At 40.7% G+C, this 27,572-nt stretch overlaps 1 protein-coding gene across 2 annotated transcripts in view; it reads left to right on the top strand.

Annotated features, from left to right (window-relative positions):
• The window catches only part of LOC140725279 (solute carrier organic anion transporter family member 2A1-like), a 282,196-nt gene that overhangs the window by 228,005 nt on the left and 26,619 nt on the right, over nucleotides 1–27,572 (top strand). For both annotated transcript variants that reach the window (XM_073040547.1, XM_073040546.1), the window contains one exon: nucleotides 20,733–20,856. In XM_073040547.1, the coding sequence (XP_072896648.1) occupies nucleotides 20,733–20,856 (124 nt within the window). The remainder of the gene's footprint in view (nucleotides 1–20,732; nucleotides 20,857–27,572) is intronic.

Genomic DNA, 27,572 nt, shown 5'->3' with positions numbered 1-27,572 from the left:
CAGTGAGAATAGGAATAGAATGAGGTGGCAGATAAATGCGTGACTGAAGTATTGGAGCAGGGGGCAGGGATTCAGATTTCTGGATAATTAGGATCTCTTCTGGGGCAAGTAAATCTGAGGAGGACCAATATTCTTGTGGGTAAGTTTACTAGAGCTGTTGAGAGTGGTTTAAACTAATATGGTAGGGGGATGGAAACCAGTATAATAGAGCTGAGGATGAGCCAGCAGGTTTACAAGTAGATGATGGGTGTAACATGAATGTAAGGAAGGACAAGCTAATGACTGGGTACAAATGCAGACAGAGCAAAGAGTTAAATTGTACCACAGAGGCAAAATTCAGAAGAGTGTAGAATGCAGGAAGATGCTGTATTTCAAAGAATGTAGCATTCGGAATAAGGTGGGTGAACTCATGGCGCAATTACAGATCAGTCAGTATGACATTGTGGGCATCTCTGAGTCGTGGCTGAAAGAAGGCCCGAGTTGGGAGCTTAACTTCAAAGGATCTACTTTGTATCAAGAGGACAAGCAGGAAGGCATAGGCAGTGATGTGGTTCTGTTGGTAAGAGATGTAATTACATGTTTAGAAAGTGGTGACATAGGGTCAGAGAATGTTGAATCTTTGTGGGTGGAATTAAGAAAATACAAGGGTAAAAAAGAAATCATTATGGGAATCATATATAGGCCTACAAATAGAAGCCAAGATATGGGGTTGAGATTGCAAAGGGAGCTGAAAAAGGCATGTAATATGGGTAATGGCACAATTGCAATGGGGGACTTCGATATGCAAGGGGATTGGAAAAATCTGGTTGGTGTTGGATTGCAAGAAGGCATTGTTAAAACGCCTACGAGATGGCTTTTTAGAGCAGATGGTGCTCAAGCCAAGTAGGGGAAAGGCTATCTCAGATTGAGTGTTGTATAATAACCCAGATCTTATTAGGTAGCTTAATGTAAAGGAACCCTTAGGAGGCAGTGTTTGTAATATGATTGAATTCATACTGCAATTTGAGGGAGAAACGGAAGTCATGAGGGGTGATTGATAAGTTTGTGGCCTAAGGTAGAAGGCGTCAATTTTAGAAAACCTAGCACATTTGTTTTTCAACATAGTCCCCTCCTACATTTACACACTTAGTCCAGCGGTCGTGGAGTATACGGAACCCTTCTTTGTAGAAGTCGGCGTCTTGGACCTCCAGAAGTGGTTGACAGCAGGGGTGATTGATAAGTTAGTGGCCTAAGGTAGAAGGAGATGAGTTATACAGCTCTCTTTACATGCACGTGCAGATCAACTCTTCGAGTGATTATGCAGAAAGTTTGAAGTTAATAACTCATCTCCTTCTACTTTATGCCACAAACTGACCAATCGCCCCTGCAAATGCTGTGTTGGCATTCATTTCAAAGGGAGTAGAACATAAAAACAAGGAGATAATGCTGATGCTTTATAATACACTAGTCAGGCTGCTCGGTGTATTGTCAACAGTTTTGGGTCCCATATCTCAGTAAGGACGTGTTGTCATTGGAGAGAGTCCAGAGAAGGTTCATGAGGAATATTCTAGGATTGAAGGGGTTAACATATGAGAAAAGTTTGGCAGCTTTGGGCCTGTACTCACTGGAATTTATAAGCATATGGGGGGGGGGGATATCATTGAAAACTGCTGAATGTTGAAAAGATTAGGTAAGATGGATATGGAGAGGATGTTTTCTATGGTAGAGGTATCTAGAACTAGAGAGCACAACCTCAAAATTGAGAGGTGGACCCTTTAGAAGAGAAGTAGGAGGTATTTTTTTTAGCCAGACAGTAGTGAATCTATGGAATGCTCTGCCACAAACTGTGGTGGAGGCCAAGTCCGTGGGTATATTTAAAGTGGAAGTTGATAATTTCCTGATTGGTCAGGGTATCCATCATCAAGGACCCCCACAATCTAGGCATTGTTCTCTTCTCACTGCTATCATCAAGAAGAATGTACAGGTCCCACAACACCAGGTTCAGAAACAGTTATTGCCATTGAAACCATTAGGCTCCTGAATTGACTCACCTCAATTCTGAACTTATTGCACAATCTCTAGACTCATTTCCAAGGACTCTACAACTCATTTTCTCAAGTATTATTTATTTACTTATTAATTGATATTACCTGTTATGTCAGACTTTGTGTGAGGCTTTTCATTGATACTGTTATATTCCTTTGCTTTACTGTGAATGTTTGTAAGAAAATGAATCTTGGTAGTACATGCAACACACACAAAATGCTGGTGGAACACAGCAGGTCAGTCAACATCTATAGGGAGAAGCACTGTCGACGTTTCGGGCCGAGACCCTTCGTCAGGACTGTCCTGACAAAGGGTCTCGGCCCGAAACGTTGACAGTGCTTCTCCTTATAGATGCTGCCTGGCCTGCTGTGTTCCACCAGCATTTTGTGTGTGTTGCTTGAATTTCCAGCTTCTGCAGATTTCCTCGTGTTTGCTTGGTAGTACATGGTGACATATACACTGTTTGATAATAAACTTACTTTGAACTATTTCACCACTTAAAGAGAACTATGTGCTTGGATCCCAGGTCCCTCTGTTCACCATTCCTTAATACCCTGCCATTTATTGCATTTTTGCCTAAAAATATATTGCATATTACATACTACTCCTATTTGCTTTCCAAAATGTATTGCCTTGCACTTTTCAAGATAAAATTTCTCTGCCAATGCTGTACTAACTTTCCATCTCATCTACACTCAGTGGCCAAATTATTAGCTTCGCTTGTATACCTGCTCATAATGCAAATAGCTAATCAGCCAATAATGTGGCAGCAATTTTGTGTACAAGCATGCAGACATAAGACCATAAGACATAGCAACTGAATTGAGTCCATTGAGTCTACTCTGCCATAACATCATGGCTGATTTATTATCCCTCTCAACCCCATTTTCTTGCCTTCTCCTTATAACCTGCCCTGACTAATCAAGAAACTTTCAATCTCTGCTTTAAATATGCCCAATGAGTTGGCCTCCACAGCTGTCTATGGCAATCAACTGCACATATTCACCACCCTCCAGCTAAAGAAATTCCTAACTTTTGACAGATCACTGAACAAAGTCAGGCAGAATAACTGACATGCACTTCCATTCTCCTCTTGTTAATTGTTTCATTTCTTGGTATTGTCATTTGTAAGCTCTGTGCTTTAGTTTGGGTTTCACTGAAAGAATTCTTTTAAAATAAAATTTAAAAGCTGGATTTGAGGATGGAATGGAAGATAACATCCCTGAAAGTTTTGTTCTATGCTCTGTCTGGGAGAGCAGAGTTGCAGCAAAAGGGCTTCATCCACGATAGAGCATAGAACATTACAACACGGTATAGGTTTTTCAGTTTTCAATGGTGTGCTGATCATGTAACCTACTCTAAGGTCAATCTAACCCTTCTATGTTAGGGGAAATCTAAGGTTCAGGAAGAAGGAGATGTTTCACAGGAACTTTGGGGCTGTCTCATCTTTGGATCACATGCAACAGAAACAGAAGAACTAGGAGAATGTAATGGAGTCAGAATATGACATGCTGTATCATAGAGTACTACAGCACAAAAACAGGCCCTTTGGGTTATCTGGTCCATGTAGCTTGGTTTTCTTCCCAGTCTCATCTCCTAATATCTGGGTCATAGCCCTTCATACCTCTCTTATCCATATACCCATGCAAACTTCTCTTTAATGGGACAATTGAACTTGCATCGATCACTTCTGCTGGCAATCTGTTCCACACTCACACCACTCTGAGTGGTTTCCTTCCTGTTCCCCTTAAATATGTCACTTTTCACCCTAAACCAATGATCTCCAGTTTTAGTGTCTCCCACCCGGAGGGATAAACAGCCTACATGCATTCACCCTTTATATATCCCTCATAATTTTGTATACCTCTATAAAATCAACTCCCAATCTCATGTGTCCAGTGAATAAAATCCTAATCTATTCAATCTTTCCCAATAACTCAGGTCTGGTAACGTCCTTGTAAATTTTCTCTGCACTCTTTGAATTTATTGATCTTTCCCATACTTAGATGACCAGAACTGCCATACAATATTTCAAATTCAGCCTCATTGCTCTCTTACACAGTAGTACCATGGTAGCATAGTGGTTAGTGTGACACTGTTACAGCTCGGGGTGTTGGAGTTTGGAGTTCAATTCCAGCATCCTCTGTAAGACACTGAACGTCTTCCCTATGGAATTCTTGGGTTTTCTCTGAGTGATCTGGTTTCCTCCCGCCATCCAAAGATGTACCAGTTAGTAGGTGAATTGGTCATTGTAAATTGTCCTGTGATTAGAACAGGGTTGAACTGGAGGTTGCTTGGTGGCATGGCTGGACGGGTGTATTCCACACTATATCTCTAAATAAAATAAATACATAACTTGAATATAACATCTCGACTCCTGTACTGAGTCCCCTGATTTATGAAAGCCAATCTGCCAAAAGCTCATTTAATGATCTTATGGATCTGTATTCCCGGGTCCCATTATTCTAGCATCCTATCATTCCTTGTGTACATCTTACCCTGACTTGTTTTCTCAAAGTACAACAGCATGTGGGAAATGTTTCAGGTTTAGGATACTTCATTGCGACTGGGGGAAAAAGAGTGAACAGTAACAGAAAAGCTGGTGGAGGGGGTGGAAAATGTCTTTGAAAGGGTGAAACCAATGAGTACATATGGAAGATAGTAGTAGGTTGAGATCTTATTAAGATTTTATGTCCATATAAACAGTTGCTAATAGAAAGGCCATGGAATGGACCAACTATACAAAAGGAAAATTGAAAACTGAGCCAAAATTCTGACAGACAGCAATGGAATCTATTACTGACAATAAAAAAGAGCAAGTTACTTAAAGCATGGGTGATTTGATAATCACAACAGCTGCTATTACAGATAGAGTGATAGAGTCATAGTGAAAACCAGCATGGATACAGGCCATTAGGCCCGAACAGTTTATGGGTTCTACCCAGCTTGCCCATATCTCTCTAAACCCTGCCCTCCATGTACTTATCCAAGTATTTTTTAAATAATAATATTGTACCAGCCTCAACCACTTTTTCTAGCAGCTTGTTCCATATACCCACATTGCCTGCATGAAAAAGTTGCCTGTCCATTTCCTTTCAACTCTTTCCCCTCTCACACTAAACCTATGTTTCCTATTTTTGGACACTTGCCCTGACCTAAGACTGTTAACATCCTCCTTATCTATGCCTCTGATAATTCCATCCACTTTTATAATGCCATCCTCATTTTCTCAATATTCCCAAGAATACAGTCTAACCTGGTTAACCTCTCTTCATTTAACTCAAGTTTTCCAGTCCTGGCAAAATCCATGTAAATCTTTCTCTGCATACTTTCCAGTTTAATCACATCAATCCTAATACAGTGTGATCAAAACTGTACATAGTACTTCAAGAGCAGCCTTTCCGATGATTATCCACCTGCAACATAATGTGCCAGCTCCTATACTCATAGCCCTAACTGATGAAAGCCAGAGAGTTAAACACCTTTTTCACTGCACTGTCTAACTGTAGTGCCACTTTCGTTAGTTTACATATTTGATTTTGTAAGTCCCTCTGTTCCATTACACTCCTGAGAGTCTTGCCATTCATAGAACATTACAGACCCTTTGGAGTCCATGCCGAACTGTTATTCTGCGTGCTCCTATTTGTCTGCATTAAATTCCATCTGCCATTTTCCAATCCATTTTTTCTTGCATGTCCAACACTGGTTTGACTTCCCAAAATGCACCACCTCACACTTACCTGCATTGAAATCTGTTTGCCACTCCTCATCCTGCTTCCTTAACTGATCAGGTTCTGGAAATCATCCTGTGTTTCCTCTTAAGAGCATTCATAATCTCTTTACAGTCATAGTCATACAGCAAGTAAACCCCAAATGGTCCATGCCAACCAAGATGCCCCATCCAAGCTGGTCACCAAGAGCTTAACTTGTCTACTAAACTCAATGCACGCTTGTTTCTTTTTCTTGATCAGTGCCTTAATATTTCTCATTAGTCCAGGTTGCCTATATTTGTCACATTTACTCTTCATCCTAACACAAACACTCTTAAAAGCCTTCCACTTGCTGAGCTTCTGGACAATCCCCCAAGAATGTTACCTCTTCCTTCCTTAATCAAAATGCAACACCCCTTCCTCGCTCACCTGAACCTATGTCACACCTGCAATAACTGTATCCTGGAATACTAAGTTCAGCTATGTTTCTGTTATGGCTCCCAGTCCTGAGAAGCAATCCATACTCTGAGTCAATCCGCCTTGCCTGTTTGTTAAACTTTGTGCATTGAAATAATGCTTTACCTTTCTTTGCCTTTACTGTTCCCTTGGCTATTTTGATTACTCAATTTGCTGACTACTGCTTAACCTATGACTTGCTCCTGTTCAGTCTCATCCCACTGCTAAACATCTCTCTGCAAAGATATTGAACCAGTTCTAGTTTAAGTGCAATCCATTCTTCTTGTACAGGTCATAACTACCCCAGAAGAAATTCCAATGGTGTAAGAAGCAGTAGCCCTGCCATTGTACTAGCTCCTTAGCCACACCCTCTATCCACCTAGTCAAAGAGTCAGAGAGCACTACACCACAGAAAAAGGCCCTTGCTGAACTGTTATTTTGCCTAGTCTCACTGACCTGAACCTGCAACAGAGCCCTCCATACTCCGACCATCTTTGTACTTACCTACGCACCAACGCACAATCCCTGTGGCGTCCATTACCACGTATCTTCATCACTTTACCGGGCAATAGTTTAACACAGGTTTAAACACAAACTCAATTGATCAATGCTCAGGGCAATCACACAGCATCCAACAAGCTCAATTCCGGACAATACCCCCACAAATGAAACCCCCTTTTACTGAGCATCTGTGGAAAACCAGTTAAGTGGTCCCTCGCTAACAGCCACTAGATTCCGTGGTGATAGCCTCACCTTCCTATGGCTTCATACATCTAGGATGTATGCAACTTTGGTCCCACCAAATCTGTGAGGTTGGGATGTCTTGTGCAGTTTGTGTGAATGCTGTGTGATTTACTGCTCCCGGCAACAAATTATACACTGCATACAATTATAAAAAAGTATATTTAAGAATATTAATTTAAACAAAGAGCTATTAAATGAAAGAAAGGAAAAATGAAAGGGCCCATTACTCTTAAACAATCAAATGTGCAATTAATTGGAGCTCATCTTGAACTTGTCTTGTCACTCATGTGCTGGACCCTCAGACTGCGTGAAAGCACACACCACCTTGCAAATGTCGCTTGAAATCCATCTCGAACAAATGGGTCTCCCACGGGAGTATTGGTTCTTCCTCCTTGAAGCCATTCATCTGCACAAAGCACCTTGTGCAACAGGGACGGCATCCTCAGTCATCTTTTAGCCCCATTACTTCCTCCAGTTCCTGCCAACGGAGACCTCTCCGCCCACATCCTCTGGAACCTCCTTCCAAATCTACCATCCTTATTAACACATTCCTAAGTTGAATAACAAAGCTTCTTATCTCAGCTCAAACCCAAACAGGCTGAAAGCAGAACAGACTGCTCTTACAGAACTGCTAAAATGAAATACTTGTGGCATAACAGTAAAAATCTTAACCAGGGTGTTACACACCTTTCATACTTAACCTGTGACCTCTAGTTCTAGTCTCATCTGACTTCAGTATGGGGAAAAAACCTGCTTGCATTATCCTATCTTACGCATATCTCTTTCCTCATTCTCCTATGCTCTAGGGAATAAAGTTCTGACATATTTAACCTTTCCCTTTAAAACCACAAGACATAGGGGCAAAATTAGGCCACTTGGCCCATCAAGTCTTCTCTGCCATTTTGTCATTATATTCCCTCTCAGCTCCAATCACCTGCCTTCTCCACATATCCCTTCATGCCCTGTGACTAATCAAGAATCTATCAACCTCTGCCCCAAATATACATAAAGACTTGGCTGCCTGTGACAACAAATTCTGCAGATTCACCACACTCCACCTAAAGATATTCCTCTTCAATTCCATTCAAAAAAGGACGCCGCTCTATTCTGAGGCTAGGTCCTCTGGTCCTAGACTCTCCTACCACAGGAAACATCCTGAAAGTCCATTGAGGTTGTTGTTGGCACTGCTTCTTTTTGTGCTGTGTATCAATGATTTAGATGATGGAATAGATGGCTTTATTGCCAAGTTTGCAGATGATATAAAGATTGGTGGAGGAGCAAGTAATGTTGAGAAACAGATAGGCTGCAGAAACACTCAGACAGATAAGGAAAATGGGCAAGAAAGTGGCAAATGAAATACAATTTTGGAAAATGCACGGTCATGTTCTTTGGTAGATGAAATAAGTGTCCAGACTATTTTCTAAATGGGGAAAAAATCCAAATCTGAAATGCAATGGGATTTAAGAGTCCTTATACAGAAAACTCTAAAGGTTAAGATACATACAAACATAGAAAACATAAAGCACGATGCAGGCCTTTCGGCCCACAAAGTTGTGCCGAACATGGCCCTACCTCAGAAATTACTAGGCTTACCTATAGCCCTCTATTTTACTAAGCTCCATGCACCTATCTAAAAGGCTCTTAAAAGACCCTATCATATCTGCCTCTACCACTGTTGCCGGCAGCCCATTCCATGCACTCACCACTCTCTGAGTTAAAAAACTTACCCCTGATGTCTCCTCTGTACCTAATCCCCAGCACCTTAAACCTGTGTCCTCTTGTGGCAACCATTTCAGCCCTGGAAAAAGCCTCTGACTATCCACAAGATCAATGCCTCTCATCATCTTGTACACCTCTATCAGGCCATCTCTCATCCTCTGTCGCTCCAAGGAGAAAAAGCTGAGTTCACTCAACCTATTCTCATAAGACATGCTCTCCAATCCAGGTAACATCCTTGTAAATCTCCTCTGCACCCTTTCTATGGCTTCCACATCCTTCCTGTAGTGAGGCAACCAGAACTGAGCACAGTACACCAAATGGGGTCTGACCAGGGTCCTATATAGCTGCAACATTGTCTCTCTGCTCCAAAATTCAATTCCACGATTGATGAAGGCCAATACACCATACGCCCTCTTAACCACAGAGTCAACCTGCACAGCTGCTTTGAGCGTCCTATGGACTCGGACCCCAAGATCCCTCTAATTCTCCACACTGCCAAGAGTCTTACCATTACTAGTATATTCTGCCATCGTATTTGACCTACCAAAATGAACCACTTCACATTTATCTGGGTTGAATTCCATCTGCCACTTCTCAGCCCAGTTTTGCGTCCTATCAATGTCCCACTGTAACCCCTGACAACACTCCACACTATCCACAACACCTTCAACCTTTGTGTCATCAGCAAACTTACTAACCTCATCCCTCCACTTCCAGGTCATTTATAAAAATCACAAAGAGTAAGGATCCCAGAACAGATCCCTGAGGCACACCACTAGTGACCAACCTCCATGACCCATCACAACCACTCTTTGCCTTCTGTGGGCAAGCCAGTTCTGGATCCACAAAGCAATGTCCCCTTGGCTCCCATGCCTCCTTACTTTCTCAATAAGCCTTCATGGGGTACCTTATCACATACCTTGCTGAAATCCATATACACTATATAGTCACATCCTCAAGAAATTCATTCAGGCTCGTAAGGCACGACCTGCCCTTGACAAAGCCATGCTGACTACTCCTAATCATATTATACCTCTCCAAATGTTCATAAATCCTGCCTTTCAGGATTATCTCCATCAACTTACCAACCACTGAGGTAAGACTCACTGGTCTATAATTTCTATCTCTACTCCCTTTCTTGAATAAAGGAACAATATCCGCAACCTTCCAATCTTCAGGAACCTCTCCCGTCCCCATTAATGATGCAAAAATCATCGCCAGAAGCTCAGTAATCTCCTGCCTCGCCTCCCACAGTAGCCTGGGGTAAATTTTGTTCAGTACCGGCGACTTATTCAACTTGATACTTTCCAAAAGCTCCAGCACATCCTCTTTGTTAATATCTATATGCTCAAGCTTTTCAGTCGGCTGCAAGTCATCACTACAATCACTAAGATCCTTTTCCATAATGAATACTGAAGTACGCTATTCATTAAATACCTCTGCTATTTCCTCCGGTTCCATACACACTTTCCCACTGTCACACTTGATAGGTCCTATTCTTTCACGTCTTCTTGCTATTTACATACTTGTAGAATGCCTTGGGGTTTTCCTTAATTCTGCCCACCAAGGCCTTCTCATGGCCCCTTCTGGCTCTCCTAATTTCCTTCTTAAGCTCCTTCCTAGTAGCCTTATAGTTTTCTAGATCCCTAACATTACCTAGCTCTCTGAACCTTTTGTAAGCTTTTCTTCTTGACTAGATTTATTACAGCCTTTGTACATCACAGTTCCTGTACCCTACCATAACTTCCCTGTCTCATTGGAATGTACCTATACAGAACTCTATACAAATATCCCCTGAATATTTGCCACATTTCTTCCGTACTTTTCCCTGAGAACATCTGTTTCCAATTTAAGCCTCCAATTTCCTGCCTGATAGCCTCATAATTCCCCTTACTCCAATTAAATGCTTTTCTAACTTGTCTGTTCCAATCTCTCTCCAATGCTATTGTAAAGGGGATCTCCTTTGATCACTATCTCCAAAATGCTCTCCCACTGAGAGATCTGACACCTTGCAGGTTGAGTCGGTGGTGAGAAAGGCAAATGCACTGTTAGCATTCATTTCAAGAGGTTTAGAATTCAAGAGCAGAGATGTGTTGCTGATGCTTTATAAGGCTCTAATGAGGTCTCACCTTGAGTATTGTGAATAGTTTTGGGCTCTTCATCTAAGAACAGATGTGCTGGCATTGATGAGGGCTCGGAGGAGGTTCGCAAGGATGATTCTGGGATTGAAAGGTTATCATACGTGGAACCTTCGATAGCTCTGGATCAGTACTTACTGGAATTTAGAAGGATGAGGAGGGATCTGACTGAAATATTTCGAATGTTGAAAGATGTGGAAAGGATAGGAAAGGGAGGTAGGCAGGTAGAAAGGGAGGTAGGTTACAGAACCCATGTAACTGGGGGTCTGGCAAGAGAAAGAACGGAAATGCACAGCCAATGCAGAGTACCCCTGTGGCTGTTCCCTTCAATAAGATGTGTACCACTTTGGGTACAGTTGAAGGGGACACACCTACCACAGGGAGAGCCACAGTGACCGGGTCTCTGGCACTGAATCTGGTGCTGTGTCTCAGAAGATCAGAGAGAAGAGGACTGCAGTGGTAATAGGTGATTCCTTCGTCAGAGGAACAGAGATGAGATTCTGTGAGCACAATAAAGACATCCGGATGGTATGTTGCTTCCTAGGTACCAGGGTCAGGGTTGTCTTGGATGAAGTCCCTGGTATTCTCAAGGATGAGGGTGAGCAGCCAGAAGTCTTGGTACATATTGACACCAATAACATAGGTAGACAAGGTGAGGAGGTCCATGAAGAGACATATAGACTAGGTAGTAATGTCTGGATTGCTGCCCATGCTGCACACCAGTGTGAGGGTAAAAACAGGATGGTTTGGCAGGTGAGTGCATGGCTGAGCAACTGGTGTAGGTGTCAGGGGTTCCGATTTATAGATCACTGGGATCTCTTCTCGGGAGGGTACGACCTGTATAAAAAGGATGGGTTACACCTGAAACCAAGGGGGACCAATATCTTTGCAAGCAGGTTTGCTGGAGTTGTTTGTGAAGATTTAAATTAATTTGGCAGGGGATGGGAACCAGAGAGATACTGATGAAGATGAGGTAGCTGGTTTACAAACAGAGGCAATATCTTGTGAGGAGATGCTGTTGATAGGGCAAAACTGCAGTTAACAGGATGAATTACAATGTAAAAGGTGGACAAAATCAAAGAAGATGAATACACGAATGGTGTTATATTTAGATGCACACAGTATATAGAATAAGACCATAAGATATAGGAGCAGAATTAGGCTATTTTGCCTATCGTGCCTTCTGCAACATTTTACCATGGCTGATCCATTTTCCCTCTCAGCCCCAATCTCCTGCCTTCTCACCATATCTGTTCATACCCTGAACAATTAAGATTCTATCAAACTCTGCCTTAAATATACATAAAAACTTGGCCTCCAGAGCTGCCTGTGACAATGAATTCCACAGATTCACTACTTTCTGGCTAAAGAAATTTCTCCTCATCTCCGTTCTAAAAGGATGCCCCCAGTCTCCCGTATGAGCTGAAGGTCATTGAGCTGCAGCTCCAGTTCCTTACATGTTCTTTGAGGAGCTGCAACCTGGTGCAGATGTGGTCATCTGGGAGACTAGAGGTCTCCCAGAATTCCCATATCTCACACACAATACAAAACACTGCCCCTGGAGCCATCTCATTGAACAACCATGCCCTAACAGATGAAGAATAAATAAATAACAACAAAAAGAGAAAATTAACAAATACTTTACCTCACCCAAGCTGGATCTTGCATAAGCCTGATGAGCTAAAGCTGCTCTAAAAACTAGCACACTGCTTGCACTTGCAACATTTATATTTCCTCTCTCTAATGAATCCCACTCAGTGATCGGTCACAGTCCAACTCTGAGAAAATTCCGCAAATTTCTGTCTTTTTAATCTTGATTGTGGACTTGATTGAAAAAGTCACTCTTTTCAGGTACTCCCAGAATTCTACTCAATAGGTTTCAGTAGGTACATTTAATGTCAGGGAAATGTATACAATATACATCCTGAAATTCTTTTTCTCCAAACATCCACAAAAACAGAGGATGAATGACAGTTACGTACCCATAACGGGTTAAAACGGACTAGCAGAAATGGACACACCTGGAGTCTGAGTCTTCAGTTATAAACACTATTTTATTAGTAACTATGTGATAAAGTAATACAAAGCAAGATAAGGCAAAACAGGTTAGCAGAGTATATGCATATATAAGTGAGTAAATAAAGTTCCCAAGCTTCTCCTAGCTCAGGTGATTAGATGACACAGTTTTATGGTGGTATAGTAAGAAGTCAGTTCAGTTCTGGAATTTGAATTGAGTAGAGTTGGAGAGGGAGAGAGAGAGAGAGAGAGAGAGTGTTTTGTCTTCCTAGTGTTGATGCCGTCGAATCTTCCATGTTGTCCTCCTGCTCCCGAAACTTATTAAAGTCACCGACTGTGACCACAAAAACAAGAAACAAGAAAAACAGTAAGCTATCAACCCAGGCAAGGGTTAAACACACCGATAGTTCCCCACCGGTCACTCCTTTGTCTACACTGTGAGCAAAAACCCCACCTTGGTCGTGGGCACACAAAGCTCAACCAGTGTCAGTGTCTTCCTTGGTGTCTGGCGTGTCTCATGTGTCTGATTACAAAGCCAGCTGACCTTGTATATATTCCACAAGATGGACACCAGCTGTCCATCACATAGTTCCACCTTTCAGTTTCCAAGGCAACTCACAGACTTTCTCTCTCTTTATTGCTAAAATAACACACACGCTGTTTGCGTCCTCTCTCTCTTTCTAAAGGAACTCTCTACTTTGGATAATCCTTCAGATCTCATCACACAGTTAAATGTTAAAATCCCAAAGCCCCTCCCATGCACAAGCAGCAGCAAGGCAATGATCCCCCCCCCCCACCAGCAAAAAAACTTCAGCGTCCCTCACCAAGCATTCAAACATGCAGGAAAGCATCAGTAAAGACACAGACTTGCAGTACCACAAAGACTACTCATTCACCCGGTATTCAACATACCAGTATTCACCCAGCTCTCTCCCTAATAAGGGAAAATGAGGTGTCCCCGTTTCATAGCGAGAGGGGAGACGCATCAAAACACCTTGCTGATTTATGGTGTTAAAAGTCTGTTGTGTCACTTTTTCCAAGCTCTGTACTTCTGGGCACACAGCCAACAGCAAGCCTGCTGCTTCCGATCTTCCTTGTTCACCCGTTATGCGTCAGTCGTCAGTGGTGGCGTTACCAGCACTGAATCAGCCCGCCTCCAGAGCCACGAAAATCTTGTACCCTGAAGGCACGCTAGCCTTCAAGGCCGTGTCCTTGGCATATCGAAAAGCGGCAAAGAACAAAAGTCAGAGTGTAAATCCAGGTTAGGGTCTTCAAACAAACCTTGAAAAGGAAAAAAAGAGATATTGAAGATGGAAATAGAGCTGTTTCTGAAGATGCAAGCTAAGAAGTTGCCGTTTAGCACCATCAACACTCAGCTCCGTTTCTTCCTCAGATCCCAGTAACATACTTGTAAATTTTCTCTATAGTCTTTCAATCTTACTGATATCTTTCTTGTAGATAGGTAGCCAGAATTGCACATAAAACTTTGTCTTACCAACTTCAATATAACACCCCACCTGATCTCAATACTTTGATTTATGAAGCAAATGTGCCAAAAGCTGTTTTTGCAGATGGATTTGTATTCACAGATTCCTCTGTTCTGCTGCTGCACTTCCAGTATATCCAGTATGCTTTGTGTTATTCACAAATTTGCTGATACACTTTACTGTATTATGATCTAGATAATTTTTATGGATAATAAACAACAGACCCAGCACTGACCTCTGTGGAACAGCACTAGTAATAGGCCTCCAATCAGCAAGGCAATTGTCTCCCACAAGTCTCTGGTTTCTCCCAAGGTAACATCCTCAAAATTATAGATGTATGTCCAATTGGTGAAACATTACCAAAGCCAGTCCACACAAAGCCATGTTGACTCTTCCTAATAATGTCCTATCTATCCCAATACTTATATATCTGCTCCCTTAGTATACCCTCTGACAATTTAGTCAATACTGACATCAGGCTCACTGGCCTATATTTTGCACACTTATTCCTAGAGCCTTTCTTAAACAACAGAACAACATTAGCTATCCTCGGACACCTCATCTGTGGCTAAGGACTTTTTAAGTACCTCTGCAAGGTCTCTGAAAATTCTGCACTAGCCTCCCAGAAGGGAATACCTTGTCAGGCCCTGGAGATTTACTGTATCTGTCTTAACTTGCCTCAACATAGCAAACACCTCCTTTTCTGTAATCTGCATATGGTCTATGTCCTCGCTGCTGCTTTGCCTCACTTCTATTGGCTCTATGTCCATCTCCCAAGTAAATACGAAGCTTCTATGTGGCTGTCAGAATAAAAGAAAAAGATAACTGGTTTTAAGAGATATTGAGGCCCTGGTTAAGAAAAAAATGAGGTGCATATCAGGTGTAGGCAGGTAGGAACAAATAAAGTGCTTATGGAGTGTAAAAAATGCAAGAGAACACTTAAGAAAGAAATCAAGAGGGTTAAAAGAAGGCATGAAGTGAATCTGTCCTCACAAACAAGTGAAGGAGAATCCTAAGAGATTCTACAGATATGTTAACAGCAAAAAGATTTCAGGGGACAAAATTGGTTCTTTGGAAGATGTGTGGAGCTAAACGAGATGATGGAGATCTTAAATATTTTGCATCTGCATTTACTCAAGAGGCAGACACAGAGTGAGGCAAATTGGCATCAACTTCATGGACCCTGTACAGATTACAGAGGAGGTGGAGTTTGCTGTCCTGAGGCAAATTAGGGTTGGATAAATCCCTAGAGCCCTTCAAAATAACACTTTGAGTAACACTTAAAGGTGATCGCTCGGATCCTACGGAGGCAAGTGTAGAAATTGCTGGGACACTAGCAAAGATATTTAAATCACCCTACCAAGGATATTTTTAAAGGAGAGGTATCAGAGGATTGGAGGATAGTTAATGTTGTTCCACTGTTTAAAAAGGCTCTAAACATAAACCAGGAATATATGGGCTGGTGAGTCTGACATCAGTTGTGGGAAAGTTATTGGAAAGTATTTCAAGGGACTGGATATATAGATATTTGGATAGGGCATGGCTACGTGCTTGGTAGGTCATATCTAACCAATCTTAGAGAGTTTTTCAAGGAGGTTATCAAGAAAGTGGATGAAGGCAAAGCAGTGGATGTTATCTGTGTGGATTTTAGGAAGGCATTTGGCAAGGTCCTGTATGGGAGGTTGGTTGAGAAGGTTCAGTCACTTCGCATTCAAGATGATGTAGTCAGTTGGATTAGACATTGGCTTTGTGGGAGAAGCCAGAAAGTGGTAGTAATTGGTTGCTGCTCTGACTAGAGCCCTGGACTAGTGGAATGCCGCGGGAATTAGTGCTGTGTCTGTTGTTGTTTATCATCTATGTCAACAATTTGTGGTTAACTGGACTGGCAATGGAATGTGGTAGAACAACAGGATCTGGGAATAGAGGTCCATAATTCACTAAAAGTAGTGTCTGAGGTAGGTAGGGTCATAAAGAAAGCTTTTGGCACATTGGCCATTGTAGATCAAAGTATTGAGTACAGGAGATGGGATGTTGCGTTGAAGTTGTATAAGACATTGTTGAATCCTAATTTGGAGTATCGTGTGCAGTTTTGGTCACCTACCTAAAGGAAAGATGTAAATGAGGTTGAAAGAATACAGAGAAAATTTACAAGAATCTTGCTGGGTCTGGAGGACCGGAGTTACAAGGAAAGATTGAATAGGTTAGGACTTTATTCCTCGGAACATAGAAGATTAAGTGGGTATTTGATAGAGTATTGAAAAATTATGAAAGGTATAGCTATGATAAATGCTGCAGTCTTTTTCACTGAGGTTGATTGGGACTACAACTAGAGGTCATGGGTTAAGGGTGAAAAGTGTAAGGGGAATGTAAGGGGAAACTTCTTCACTCAGAGGGTTGTGAGAGTGTGGAACCAGCTGCCAATGCATGTGGTGCATGTGAGCGCAATTTCAACATTTAAGAGTAGTTTGGATAGGTTCATGGATGGTAGGGGTATGGAGGGCTATTGTTGATTGGAGTAGGTAATGTTAATGGCTTAGCATGGACTAGATGGGCCCAATTCTGTGCTGTACATTTCTATGTCTATGAGTTAATTTTGTCCTTTGCTATCCTTTTGCTCCTAACGTATCTATAGGAGCCCTTGGCATTCTCTTTCACTCTGCCTGCCAGAGCAACCCCATGCCTTCTTTTAGCCTTCCTGATTTCCCTCAAGTGCTCTCTTACTTATCTTCCTCAAGTGGCTCAGTTGGACCTTGTTACCTATACCTGATATGCATCTTCTCTTTCTTCTTATCAGTCCCTCAATATCTCTGAAAAGTGTTAGACTTGTCTTTTATTCGAACAGGAAAGTAGAAACGTTGTACTCTGAAGATTTCGCTTTTGAAGGCTTACCATGGATCCCTTTGACAGAAAGCAACTTATCCCAGTCCAAAATTTTTAGATGCTTTCTATAATTTGGAATCTAAACCTGGAGATCATTTCTATCCTTCTCAGTAATTATCTTGCAACTAATGGAAATATGTTCACTACATCCCCTACATACACTTCTGTCACCTGCCCTGTGTCATTCCCTAATAGGAGATCCACTATCTTTTAGTTAGGACATCTATTTATTGAATAAGGAAGCTGTCCTGAACATATTTGACAAACTCGATCCCATTCAGTCCTTTAACAGTATGCAAGTCCCAGTCAATATCTGGAAATCTGAGATTGCCTTCTATTACAACCTTATTATATTGCAACTGTCTGCTAAGTCTTTTTTTACTTGCAACTGTTTGCTCTCATCTTATTTGCAAATGCCTACTATCTCTATTTTACTTGCAACTGTCCTATTTCTGACCTCACTACCACTTGGCACCAAGTAACCAACATTAGCTTTGAGGTCTTGCTTCTTACTTTCTCACCTAACTTCCTATACTCATTCTGAGGATACCCTCCTTGTTCTACCTATGCTCCCTTGTTTCCCTTTTCTCCTGAAGGACCATGATTTCCTGAGGAAAAAATATTAATAAAAATTCCCAGCCATCTCCTCTGGCTCAAGACATAGGCAGCCTTGCTGATCTCCAAGAGAAACCAAATCTCTCTGTCAGTATACTGTCTCTCTTACAGTATACCCTTAATATTGCTATAGAACCTTTTGGGATTTTCCTTTTATTTGTCTGCCAGATCCATCTCTTCCCCTCTCTTTACCCATCTCATTTCCTTCTTAAGTAGCCTGGTCTGTAGTTGGAGATCTGTCTGGGTCTGTGAGTGGGTGGTTAGTGGGAGAAATGAGAATGGGTCTTGTTTTGTTGTTGTTTTCTCATCCCCACCTCCAAAATGTAGTGTATGCTACCTTCTTTTTCAAAAACGGAGCATTAATTCATAAAAATTAAATAGCAATTGGGATCAGATTAATCAGACTTATTTAAATAACTTATTTAACAAGACATTTCTTGTGGCCTCTATACTCTCTCTGCTTCTCTTCTCTTGTACTATTCCCTAGTTTTGGCCTCTTGATTATCCTTGTTTCATAGTTCCATTACAGGAGATAGAGTAGTTGCCTGGTCCATAACACCTGAAAACAATCACAAGCCTTCCCAGCTGTCTCCTTATTCATTCGCTTTTAAGACACTCCTCAAACTAGCATTTTTTAACCAATCTTTGGTCCTCTGCCTTCGTATCGTGTGGTTCATCTTCAGTCTCTTTTTGCCATATTCGGCTGTTCCCTCCTGCTTCAAAAGGGTGACAACTGTACCAGTGCGCAAGAAGAGCAGAGTGAGTTACCTCAATGACTATTGTCCAGTAGCACTCACACCTACTGTAAATAAAGTGCTTTGAGAGATTGCTCATGGCCAGAATCTACTTTGCCTGAGTAAGGATCTGGACCTTTTGCAATTTGCCAGTCACCACAAAAGGTCTACAGTGGATGCAACCTCACTAGTTGTCTACTTGGCCTTGGATCACCTGAATAGTAGCAATAGCTACATCAAGCTGCTGTTCATTGATTACATCTCAGCATTCGACACCATCATACCCTCAGTACTGATCAACAGGTTCCAAATCCTAGCCTCTGTTCTCCCTCTGCAAATGGATCCTTGATTTCCTCATCATGAGACCACCATCAGAAATACCATTTCCTCCTCACTCTGAGTCAGCACTGGTACATCTCAAAGATACATGCTTAGCCTACTGCTCTACTAACTTGATACTCAAGACTGTGTAGCTAAGCGTAAATATCAACAAAGTAGAGAGAGTACAGAGAAGATTTACTGATATCAACAAAATAGAGAGAGTACAGAGAAGATTTACTAGAATATTACCTGGGTTTCAGCACCTAAGTTACAGGGAAAGGTTGAACAAGTTAGGTCTTTATTCTTTGGAGTGTAGAAGGTTGGGGGGGACTTGATAGAGGTATTTAAAATAATAAGGGGGATAGATCAAGCTGACATGGATAGGCTTTTTCCATTGAGAGTAGGGGAGATTCAAACAAGAGGATATGATTTGAGAGTTAGGGGGCAAAAGTTTAAGGGTAACACGAGGGGGAAGTTCTTTACTCAGAGAGTGGTAGCTGTGTGGAGTGAGCTTCCAGTAGAAGTGGTAGAGGCAGGTTCGGTATTGTCATTTAAAGTAAAATTGGATAGGTATATGGACAGGAAAGGAATGGAAGGTTATGGGTTGAGTGCAGGCCAGTGGGACTAGGTGAGAGTAAGCATCGGCACGGACTAGAAGGGCCGAGATGGCCTGTTTCTGTGCTGTAATTGTTATATGGTTATATGGTTAACTGAACCACTGTTAGTAAATTTGCTGATGACACACCAATTGTTGGCATTAGATGATGACAATGAGGCATACAGGAGCAAGATACATCAGCTGGTTCAGTGGTGTCGCAACAACAACCTTGCACTCGATGTTATGAAGAAGAAGAGGAAGAATAGCCTTTAACTCAGCAGTGGAATTATCAGTATTTCTGTAGCAAGCTATTCTTGTTTTTACAAGGCCGAGTTGCTAGCTTGACGCTCAACCAGATTTGAATTCGAACTTGGGAACCTTTGCTCCAGAGTCCAGCGCTGATATTATTGCGCCACCAAGCGGGACAAAAGTTATGAATACTGAAGAATTAATTGTGGACTTCAGGAAAGGGAAGTCGCAGGAACACACACCAGTCCTCATCAAGGGAACAGCAGTGGAAAGAGTGAACAGTATCAAGTTCCTGGAATTTAACATCTCTGAACATCTGTCCTGGGCCCAACATATTAATACGATTTCAAAGTAGGCATAGCAGTGGCTATATTTCATGAGGAGTTTGTGGAGATTTGCTGTGTCACCAAACACTCTTGCACATTTCTGCAGATGTACTGTGAAGAGCGTTTTAACTGGTTGCATCACCATCTGGTATGGAGGGGCCACTGCACCAGAATGGAAAAAGCAGCCAAAAGTTGCAAGCTAACTAGCCCAGTTATAGCACTAGCCCTTCAGTATCGAGGACATCTTCAAAAGATGATGCCTCAAAAAGGTAGCACCAATCATTTAAGACCCCCATCACCCAGCACATGCCCTCTTCTCATTGCTACCATTAAAGAGGAGGTACAGGAGCCTGAAGACACATATTCAACATTTTAGGAACAGCTTCTTACCCTCCACCATCAGATTTCTGAATGAACAATGAACCAATGTACATTGCCTCACTATTTTGTTCCTTTTTGCTCTCTTTTTGCATAATTTACTTAATTTAATTCTTTAAAATTATTTCTTGTTGTAATTTGCAGTTTTTTTATTATGTATTGCAATGTACTGTTTTTGCAAAATGACATATTTCAGAGCATATGTCAGTGATATTATACTTGAATCTGGTTCAGTATCAGAATTTGCTTGTTAACATTTTTTTTCCATATTAAAACATTTAAATACAATTTGTAGTGTAAGCTGCATCCAGCTGATGTTTCTAATCTTGATTGCAGCATGGCTGCCAGCTCCGGCTTTGTATGGTGCAGTCATTGATTCAGCATGCATTAGATGGGGAGTAATGTGCAACAGAAAACGAGGAGCCTGCAATTACTATGACAACAATCTTTTACGAAACCGGTATGTTGTAATTTTGTCATTTTATCTATCTTTTAACTTAAAGATTTAAGTTCAGTCTAAACAGAAGGCTTATACAATGACTATTATATATTTTGCCTATTATAATTTCAATGAAGGTATATTAAAACTTCAGTTATCCAAATGATTTCTCTTCACTGAAGGCAACACAGCTTTAAATTCACCGAAGGCAATACAGCTTTTATTCATATCAAATTATTAGTTTCCAGTTATTAACATTTTAATTCTTCAGAGGAGTGAACCATAGCTACATAATTTTCAGTCTTGCCCAAAGCATCACAGTATTTTTCTTCACCTGTTTAATTCCCCTTGGCTTTTCTGTATAAACAGACAGTACAGTACTAGACAGAGGTGCCGATCTTGATGCCATTTTATACCAGATATCCTTCTCCTATGTATTATCTATATCCCCCCCCCCATACACTTCATATTCATATGTCTATCTAAAAATCTGTTAAACTCTATCAAACTGTTGCTTCCATTACTAACCCTGATAACTCATTCCAGGCATCACTCTCCTGTAAAACAAAACTTACCCCTCTCATTGCCTTGAAACTTTCCCTGCTTACCTCAAAAGAACGCTGTCTGGTGTTTAACATTTCTGCCTTAGTAAAAAAAATTCTGATTGTCTATCCTACCTATGCCTTTCATAGCTTTTAAATCTTTTGAGGTCTACCCATAACCTCTGATGCTCTGTGGACAAAAAATGAGTTTGACTACTTTGACTACTTTTCTTGTAGTTCATACCCTCTAATTCTGACATCCTAGTAAAACCTCTTGTGTATCTTTTCCACAGTCTTCAAATCACTCCTCTAGCCATGTAACCAGATTTGTACACAAAACTCCAAGAATAGTCTGACTAAAGTTTTATATATATATATAGTTTATATATGTATGACTTCCTTACTCCTGTCCTCAATACACCAAGCAATGAAGGCAAGCATGTTATATATCTTCTTTACCAGCTCATTCACTTGTGTCACCACTTTCAATAAACTATGGACACTGTGCCTCATTGCTATTAAGGGGCATACCAAAACACCACTGTTCAGCAACCTCCAAACAGAATAACAGCTTTCCTCCCCTACTGTTTGTCTTTTAAGGGCAAACCAGTTCCAAATCCATTTACTCTAGATACTATGCACCTTTATCTTCTGAATCACTTTACCATTTCAACTTATAAGACCATAAAACATAGGAGTAGATTTAGGCCAGTCAGCACATTGAGTCTACTCTGCTATTCTGTCATGCCTGATTTATTATTTCTCTCAAGCCCATTCTCCTGCTTTCTGCCCATAACCTTTGACATCCTGACTAATCAAGAACCTATCTACTTAAGTGTTAACTGTACAATGATTTGACCTCCACAGCCATCCATGGCAATGAACTCCATGAATTCACCACCCTCTGGCTAAATCCTCTATTCTGAGGCTGTACCCTATGTTCTTAGATTCATCCACTATAGGAAACATCCTCTCCCCATCCACTCTATTTCAGTCTTTCAATATTCAATAGGTTTCAATGAGATCTCCCCTTGTTCCTCTAAACTCTAGCAAGTATAGGCCCATGAGCCATCAAATGCTCCTCATACATTTACCCATTCATTCCTGGAATCATTCTTGTGAACCCCCTCTGGACCCGCTCCAATGTCAGGATATCTTTTCTGAGATAAAGGACCCAAAGAGTATTGCTCACAATACTTCAGGTGTGATTTGATCAAAGCCTCAGCATTACATCCTTGCTCTTGTATTCTGGTCCTCTTAACATTGCATTTGCCTTCTTTACTACTGACTCAACCTTTAGGGAATCCATACACTTCCCTACACTACATTCCATTTGCCACTTCTTTGCCCATTCTCCCAATCTGTCTCTGTCCTTCTGCAGACTCTCTGCTTCCTCAACACTACTTACTCCTCTACCTATCCACATACCTGGCCACAAAGCCGTCAATTTCATCATTCAAATCATTGACATCTGATGTTTTTCAAAAGCGGCCCCAATACTGACCTCTGCAGAGCACCAGTGGTCACCGACAGCCAACTAGAATAAATCCCCTTTATTCCAACTCTTTGTCTCCTCCCAGTCAGTCAATCTCTATTCATACTAGTACCTTAAGGTCAATACCATGGACTCCAACCTTGTTATGCAATCACATGTGTGGCACCTTGTCAATACCTTCTGAAAATCCAAGTAATCAATATCCACCAACTCTCTTTATCTATCCTGCCTGGTATTTCCTCAAAAAATTCCAACAGTTTTGTCAGGTAAGATTTCCCCTTAAGGAGAAAGGGAAGGACAGGCAGTTGATAGAGCAAAATTGCGATGTGTGGGGTGGGTTAAAATGCAAGAAGTATCCAGAATAAGGGTAGTAAGTTTAGACATGAGGGTAATAAGTTCATTGCGTGGGACTATGACATTATGACCATTAGGCTGGAATAGCTGTTCGATATTCTGATGTTAGAAGCTTCAAAAGGGACAGAAAAGGAGATAAAAAAGTGTGGGAGTGGCATTGCTAATCAAGGATAGTATCACTGATGCAGGGATGCAGGGATTGTCTACTGAGTCAGTAAGGGCGGAAGACCACAACAGCAACAGAGACACTGATGAATGTGACAGATATTGGAAAATTGGAAAAATAACAGTGTTGTTGTAATGGGTATTTTCAACTTTCCTCATATTGATTGGCACTTCCTCAGTACAAAAGGTTTAGATTGGGCAGAATTTGTTAATTGTGTTCAGGAAGGATTCCTCATACAATATGTAGGGAGGTCAGGCGGAGGAGAGTCCATATTGGATCTGGTGCTAGCTAATGAACCAGCTCATGTGTCAGATCTCTTGGATGGAGAGCCTTACTGAGACAGCAACAGTGTCTGGGGAAGATGAATCTCAAAGTTGTTTACTGCATATCTACTTTGATAATAAATGTACTGTGCACCTTGTCCAACTTCTTGACCTTTACTATAGCCTTGGAGAAGGATAGAAGAGGGCCGGTATGGGAAAGTTATTTAATTGGAGAATGGGGAATTATGATGCGATTAGGCAGAAACTTGGAAAATCAATTGAGAATGGAAGTACTCAGAAGAAAGTACAATGGAAATGTGGATATTGTTTAGGAAGCATTCAAATGAGGTTCTGGGTGGGTTTCTTCTTTCGAGGCAATGTGAAGGAACCACAAGAGATGTGGAACATCTAGTCAAGAGAAAGAAAGAAGCTTAAAGTTTGGAAGCAAGGATCAGGAGCTCTAGAGTGCTCTAGAGGATCAAGGTAGCCTAGAAAGAGCTGAAGAATAGACTTGGGAGAACCAGGAGACAAGAGGAGGCCTTGATATGTAGGATTTTTTTTTTTATAATTTTATTTAATTGCGTTTTTAAGTAATTACAAGAGTGGAAAAAAAATGTATATATCCCTTCCCCCCTCCCCTTAACCCCTCCCCCCTAACTTCCCTATATAAAAAAAAGAGAAAGTAAGAAAGAAAAAAAAAGTAAGAGTGCCTGGTTGTTGGGAGATCTCCACATGCTCCATGGAGTTCTTAATAACTTTAGTATATATATTTATTTATTTCCCCAAGTAACCAATTGTTTCATCTTCAGAGCACCTATATATTTAGTCCTGTCTTTTGTAAATAAGGGCACCAAATTTTCAAAAATGTTTCATATTTATCTCTTAAATTATAAGTAATTTTCTCTAATGGAATACAGCCATAGATTTCTTTCTTCCAACAATTTATACTTAAATATGTATCCGATTTCCAAGTAACTGCAATAGCCTTTTTGGCTACTGCCAGTGCAATTTTTTATGAATTCTTTCTGATATTTATTTAGTTTGAGTTTCGGTTTTATCCCTTCAATATCACCTAGTAAAAGTAATATTGGATTATGAGGAAGTTGTATTCCCGTAATTTGTTCCAGTAAAAGTCTTAAGTTTGTCCAAAAAGGCTGAATTTTAGAACAAGACCATGTAGAATGTAAAAATGTACCAGTTTCTTGGTTACATCGGAAACACTGATCAGATAAACTTGGATTTAATTTATTTATTTTTTGTGGTGTAATATGTAATTGATGTAGAAAGTTATATTGCACTAATCTTAACCGAACATTTATTGTATTTGTCATACTATCAAGACATAGTCTTGACCAATTTGTTTGGAAATTTGATCTAGGAGGGTTACAACTTCCAAATTTTAAGAATTATTATAAAGCAAATCAACTTAGATTTATTGCATCTTTTTTTGAGAAAGATAAACCGGCATGGATTAGAATAGAACTAGATAAAATAGGAGAAAACGTACCAGAAGATTTTATATATAAATGGGAATCTAAATGGATACGGGAAAAGAAAGAATCTCCTATATTAAAACATTTGATTGATTTATGGAATAAGATAAATGTTGATGATGAGACAAAAAAATCTTTATTAGCAAAGAGATCTTTAATTCAAAATAGACTTAGTCCTTTTACAATGGACAATCAACTTTTATATAATTGGTTTCAAAAAGGGATTAGATACATAGGAGATTGTTTTGAAGGAGGTATATTAATGTCATTCGATCAATTAAAGAATAAATATAAAGTATCAAATAACACTTTATTTTGTTACTTTCAACTAAGGGCTTATATAAGAGAAAAACTAGGTCAAACAATGTTATTGCCGAAATCTAATGAAATAGAAATTTTAATTCAAAAAGGAAATATTAAAAAATTTATATCTTGTATGTATAATTTGATTCAAAAACAGGCAATTAAGCAAGGAGTCCATAAGTCAAGACAAAAATGGGAAAGTGATTTGAATATTAAAATTGAAGAAACAAATTGGTATGTAGGATTAAGGAAAACCCCAAGTGTGAATGTGAAAAACAGGAGGATGGCAAGACTGAGTGTGGAACTGATCAAGACTCATAGAGAAAATAAGCCTAGAGTTCAAAGAGGAAGAGGAGGTTATTAATGAATACTTTGCTTCAGTATTCACCAGTGAGAGGGCTATTGATGTTTGTGAAGACAGCATAAAGCAGACAGATATGCCAGTTCATGATAATGTTTAGAAAGAGTATGTTTTGAAACTTTTGAATGTTATAGGTGATAGGAAAAGACATGATGGGCTGAATAGCCTAATTCTGCTCCTACCTTATGGTCTGTCTATCATTAGAAAAGATAAATTCCCGGTGCCAGGTGGGATATACCCAGGTTACTATAGAAAATGAAGGATGAGATTGCTGCACCTTTGGCAATCCTTCAAGTTCAAGTTTAATTGTCGTACAATCAAACAAAGCAGTGTTCCTTCGGGACCAAGGGACAAAACACAGTAACAACAGTCATACACAGCACACAGCACATGTATCACATCCAATTACGATAGCAGTAAATATACAGTCACAAAACATTATATGTACAGCTCAAGTCCCTGAGTTCCATGGCCTTGATGGTGCAATAATCCTTATACATGCTAGTGCAACTGCAGACAAGTGCAATCCAGCTTGTCTTCCACTAAGCGAACACTGGAGACCAGTACCGACCCAACCAGTATGTGAGCGGCCAGCCCCCAACCCAGCACCGGCTCCAGCTCTCTCCCACATCAACTCCGGCATCCCTTTCCCTGGACAGCTGCAGCAGGTAACTATGCAGCATCAGGGCCTGGTTTGTTCAGCAAACCAAGTCTATACAGCTCCCTGCCGCCGGTCTCACCAATAAACCAGTGAACCAAACTTGTAGTATTCTACATTATCACCGAGGAGAGATTACCAGATGATTGGGGGGGGGGGGGGGAATTGTTATTTCTTTGTTCAAGCAAGGGCATAGGGATAAACCTGGTAATTATAGACCAATGAGCCTTGTTTATATGGTGGAAAAATTACTGGAGAAGATTCTTAGAAACAGCATTTGTGAGCATTTGGAGAAGCATAGTCTGATTAGGGATAGTCAGCATAACTTTATGAGAGGCAAGTCATGCCTCACAAGCCTGATTGAATTATTTCAGAATGTAATAAACCACATTGATGAAAGTACAACTGAATGTGGTGTATATAGATTTTAGTAAGACATTTGATAAGGTTCCTCGTGGTAGGCTCATTTAGAAAGTCAAGAGGCAATGGATCCAGGAAAACTTGCCTGTATGGATTCAGAATCGGGTTACCCACAAAAGATGGTTCTGAATGGAGCACTTTCTACCTTGAGGATGGTGACCAGTGTTGTTATGTAGCGATCCGTTCTGGGTCCTTCTCTTTGCTTTTTATCTCCTGAAGGGAGAATATAAAGAGTTAAAAAGAAAGCTTCAAAGCAAGGGTACTCTTACAGTAATCCATGTGCCAGTGAGGGCAAGAATAGGATAATTTGGCAGAAGAATGCATGGCTAAGGAATTGGTGCAAGGGGTAGGGTTTCAAATCTATGGTTCTTTGGAATCTCTTCTGGGGAAGGTATGAGCTGTGCAAACAAGGATGGGTTGCACCTGAACTTAAGGAAGATCAATATCCTTGTGGGCAGGTTCACTTGATCGTTTGGGTGGTTTTAAAGTAATCTAGCATGGTGATAGGAACTGGAGTGGTAAGGCTGATAATAGGGCAGTTGGTTTATAAGTAAGTTCAGTACGTAATGTGAGACAGGATAAACAGGTGAGTGGACAAAACTGCAGTCAGTGGGATGAGTTGGAATGCAACATGAAGGTAAAATTGAAAATAGTGATGAATACAGGACTGTAGATGTTATGT

Source organism: Hemitrygon akajei, chromosome 3 (assembly GCF_048418815.1).
Source record: "Hemitrygon akajei chromosome 3, sHemAka1.3, whole genome shotgun sequence".
Taxonomy (NCBI): Eukaryota; Metazoa; Chordata; class Chondrichthyes; order Myliobatiformes; family Dasyatidae; genus Hemitrygon; species Hemitrygon akajei.
The sequence above is the reverse complement of the archived record's forward strand: the minus strand, read 5'-3'. Positions and strand labels throughout refer to the sequence as shown.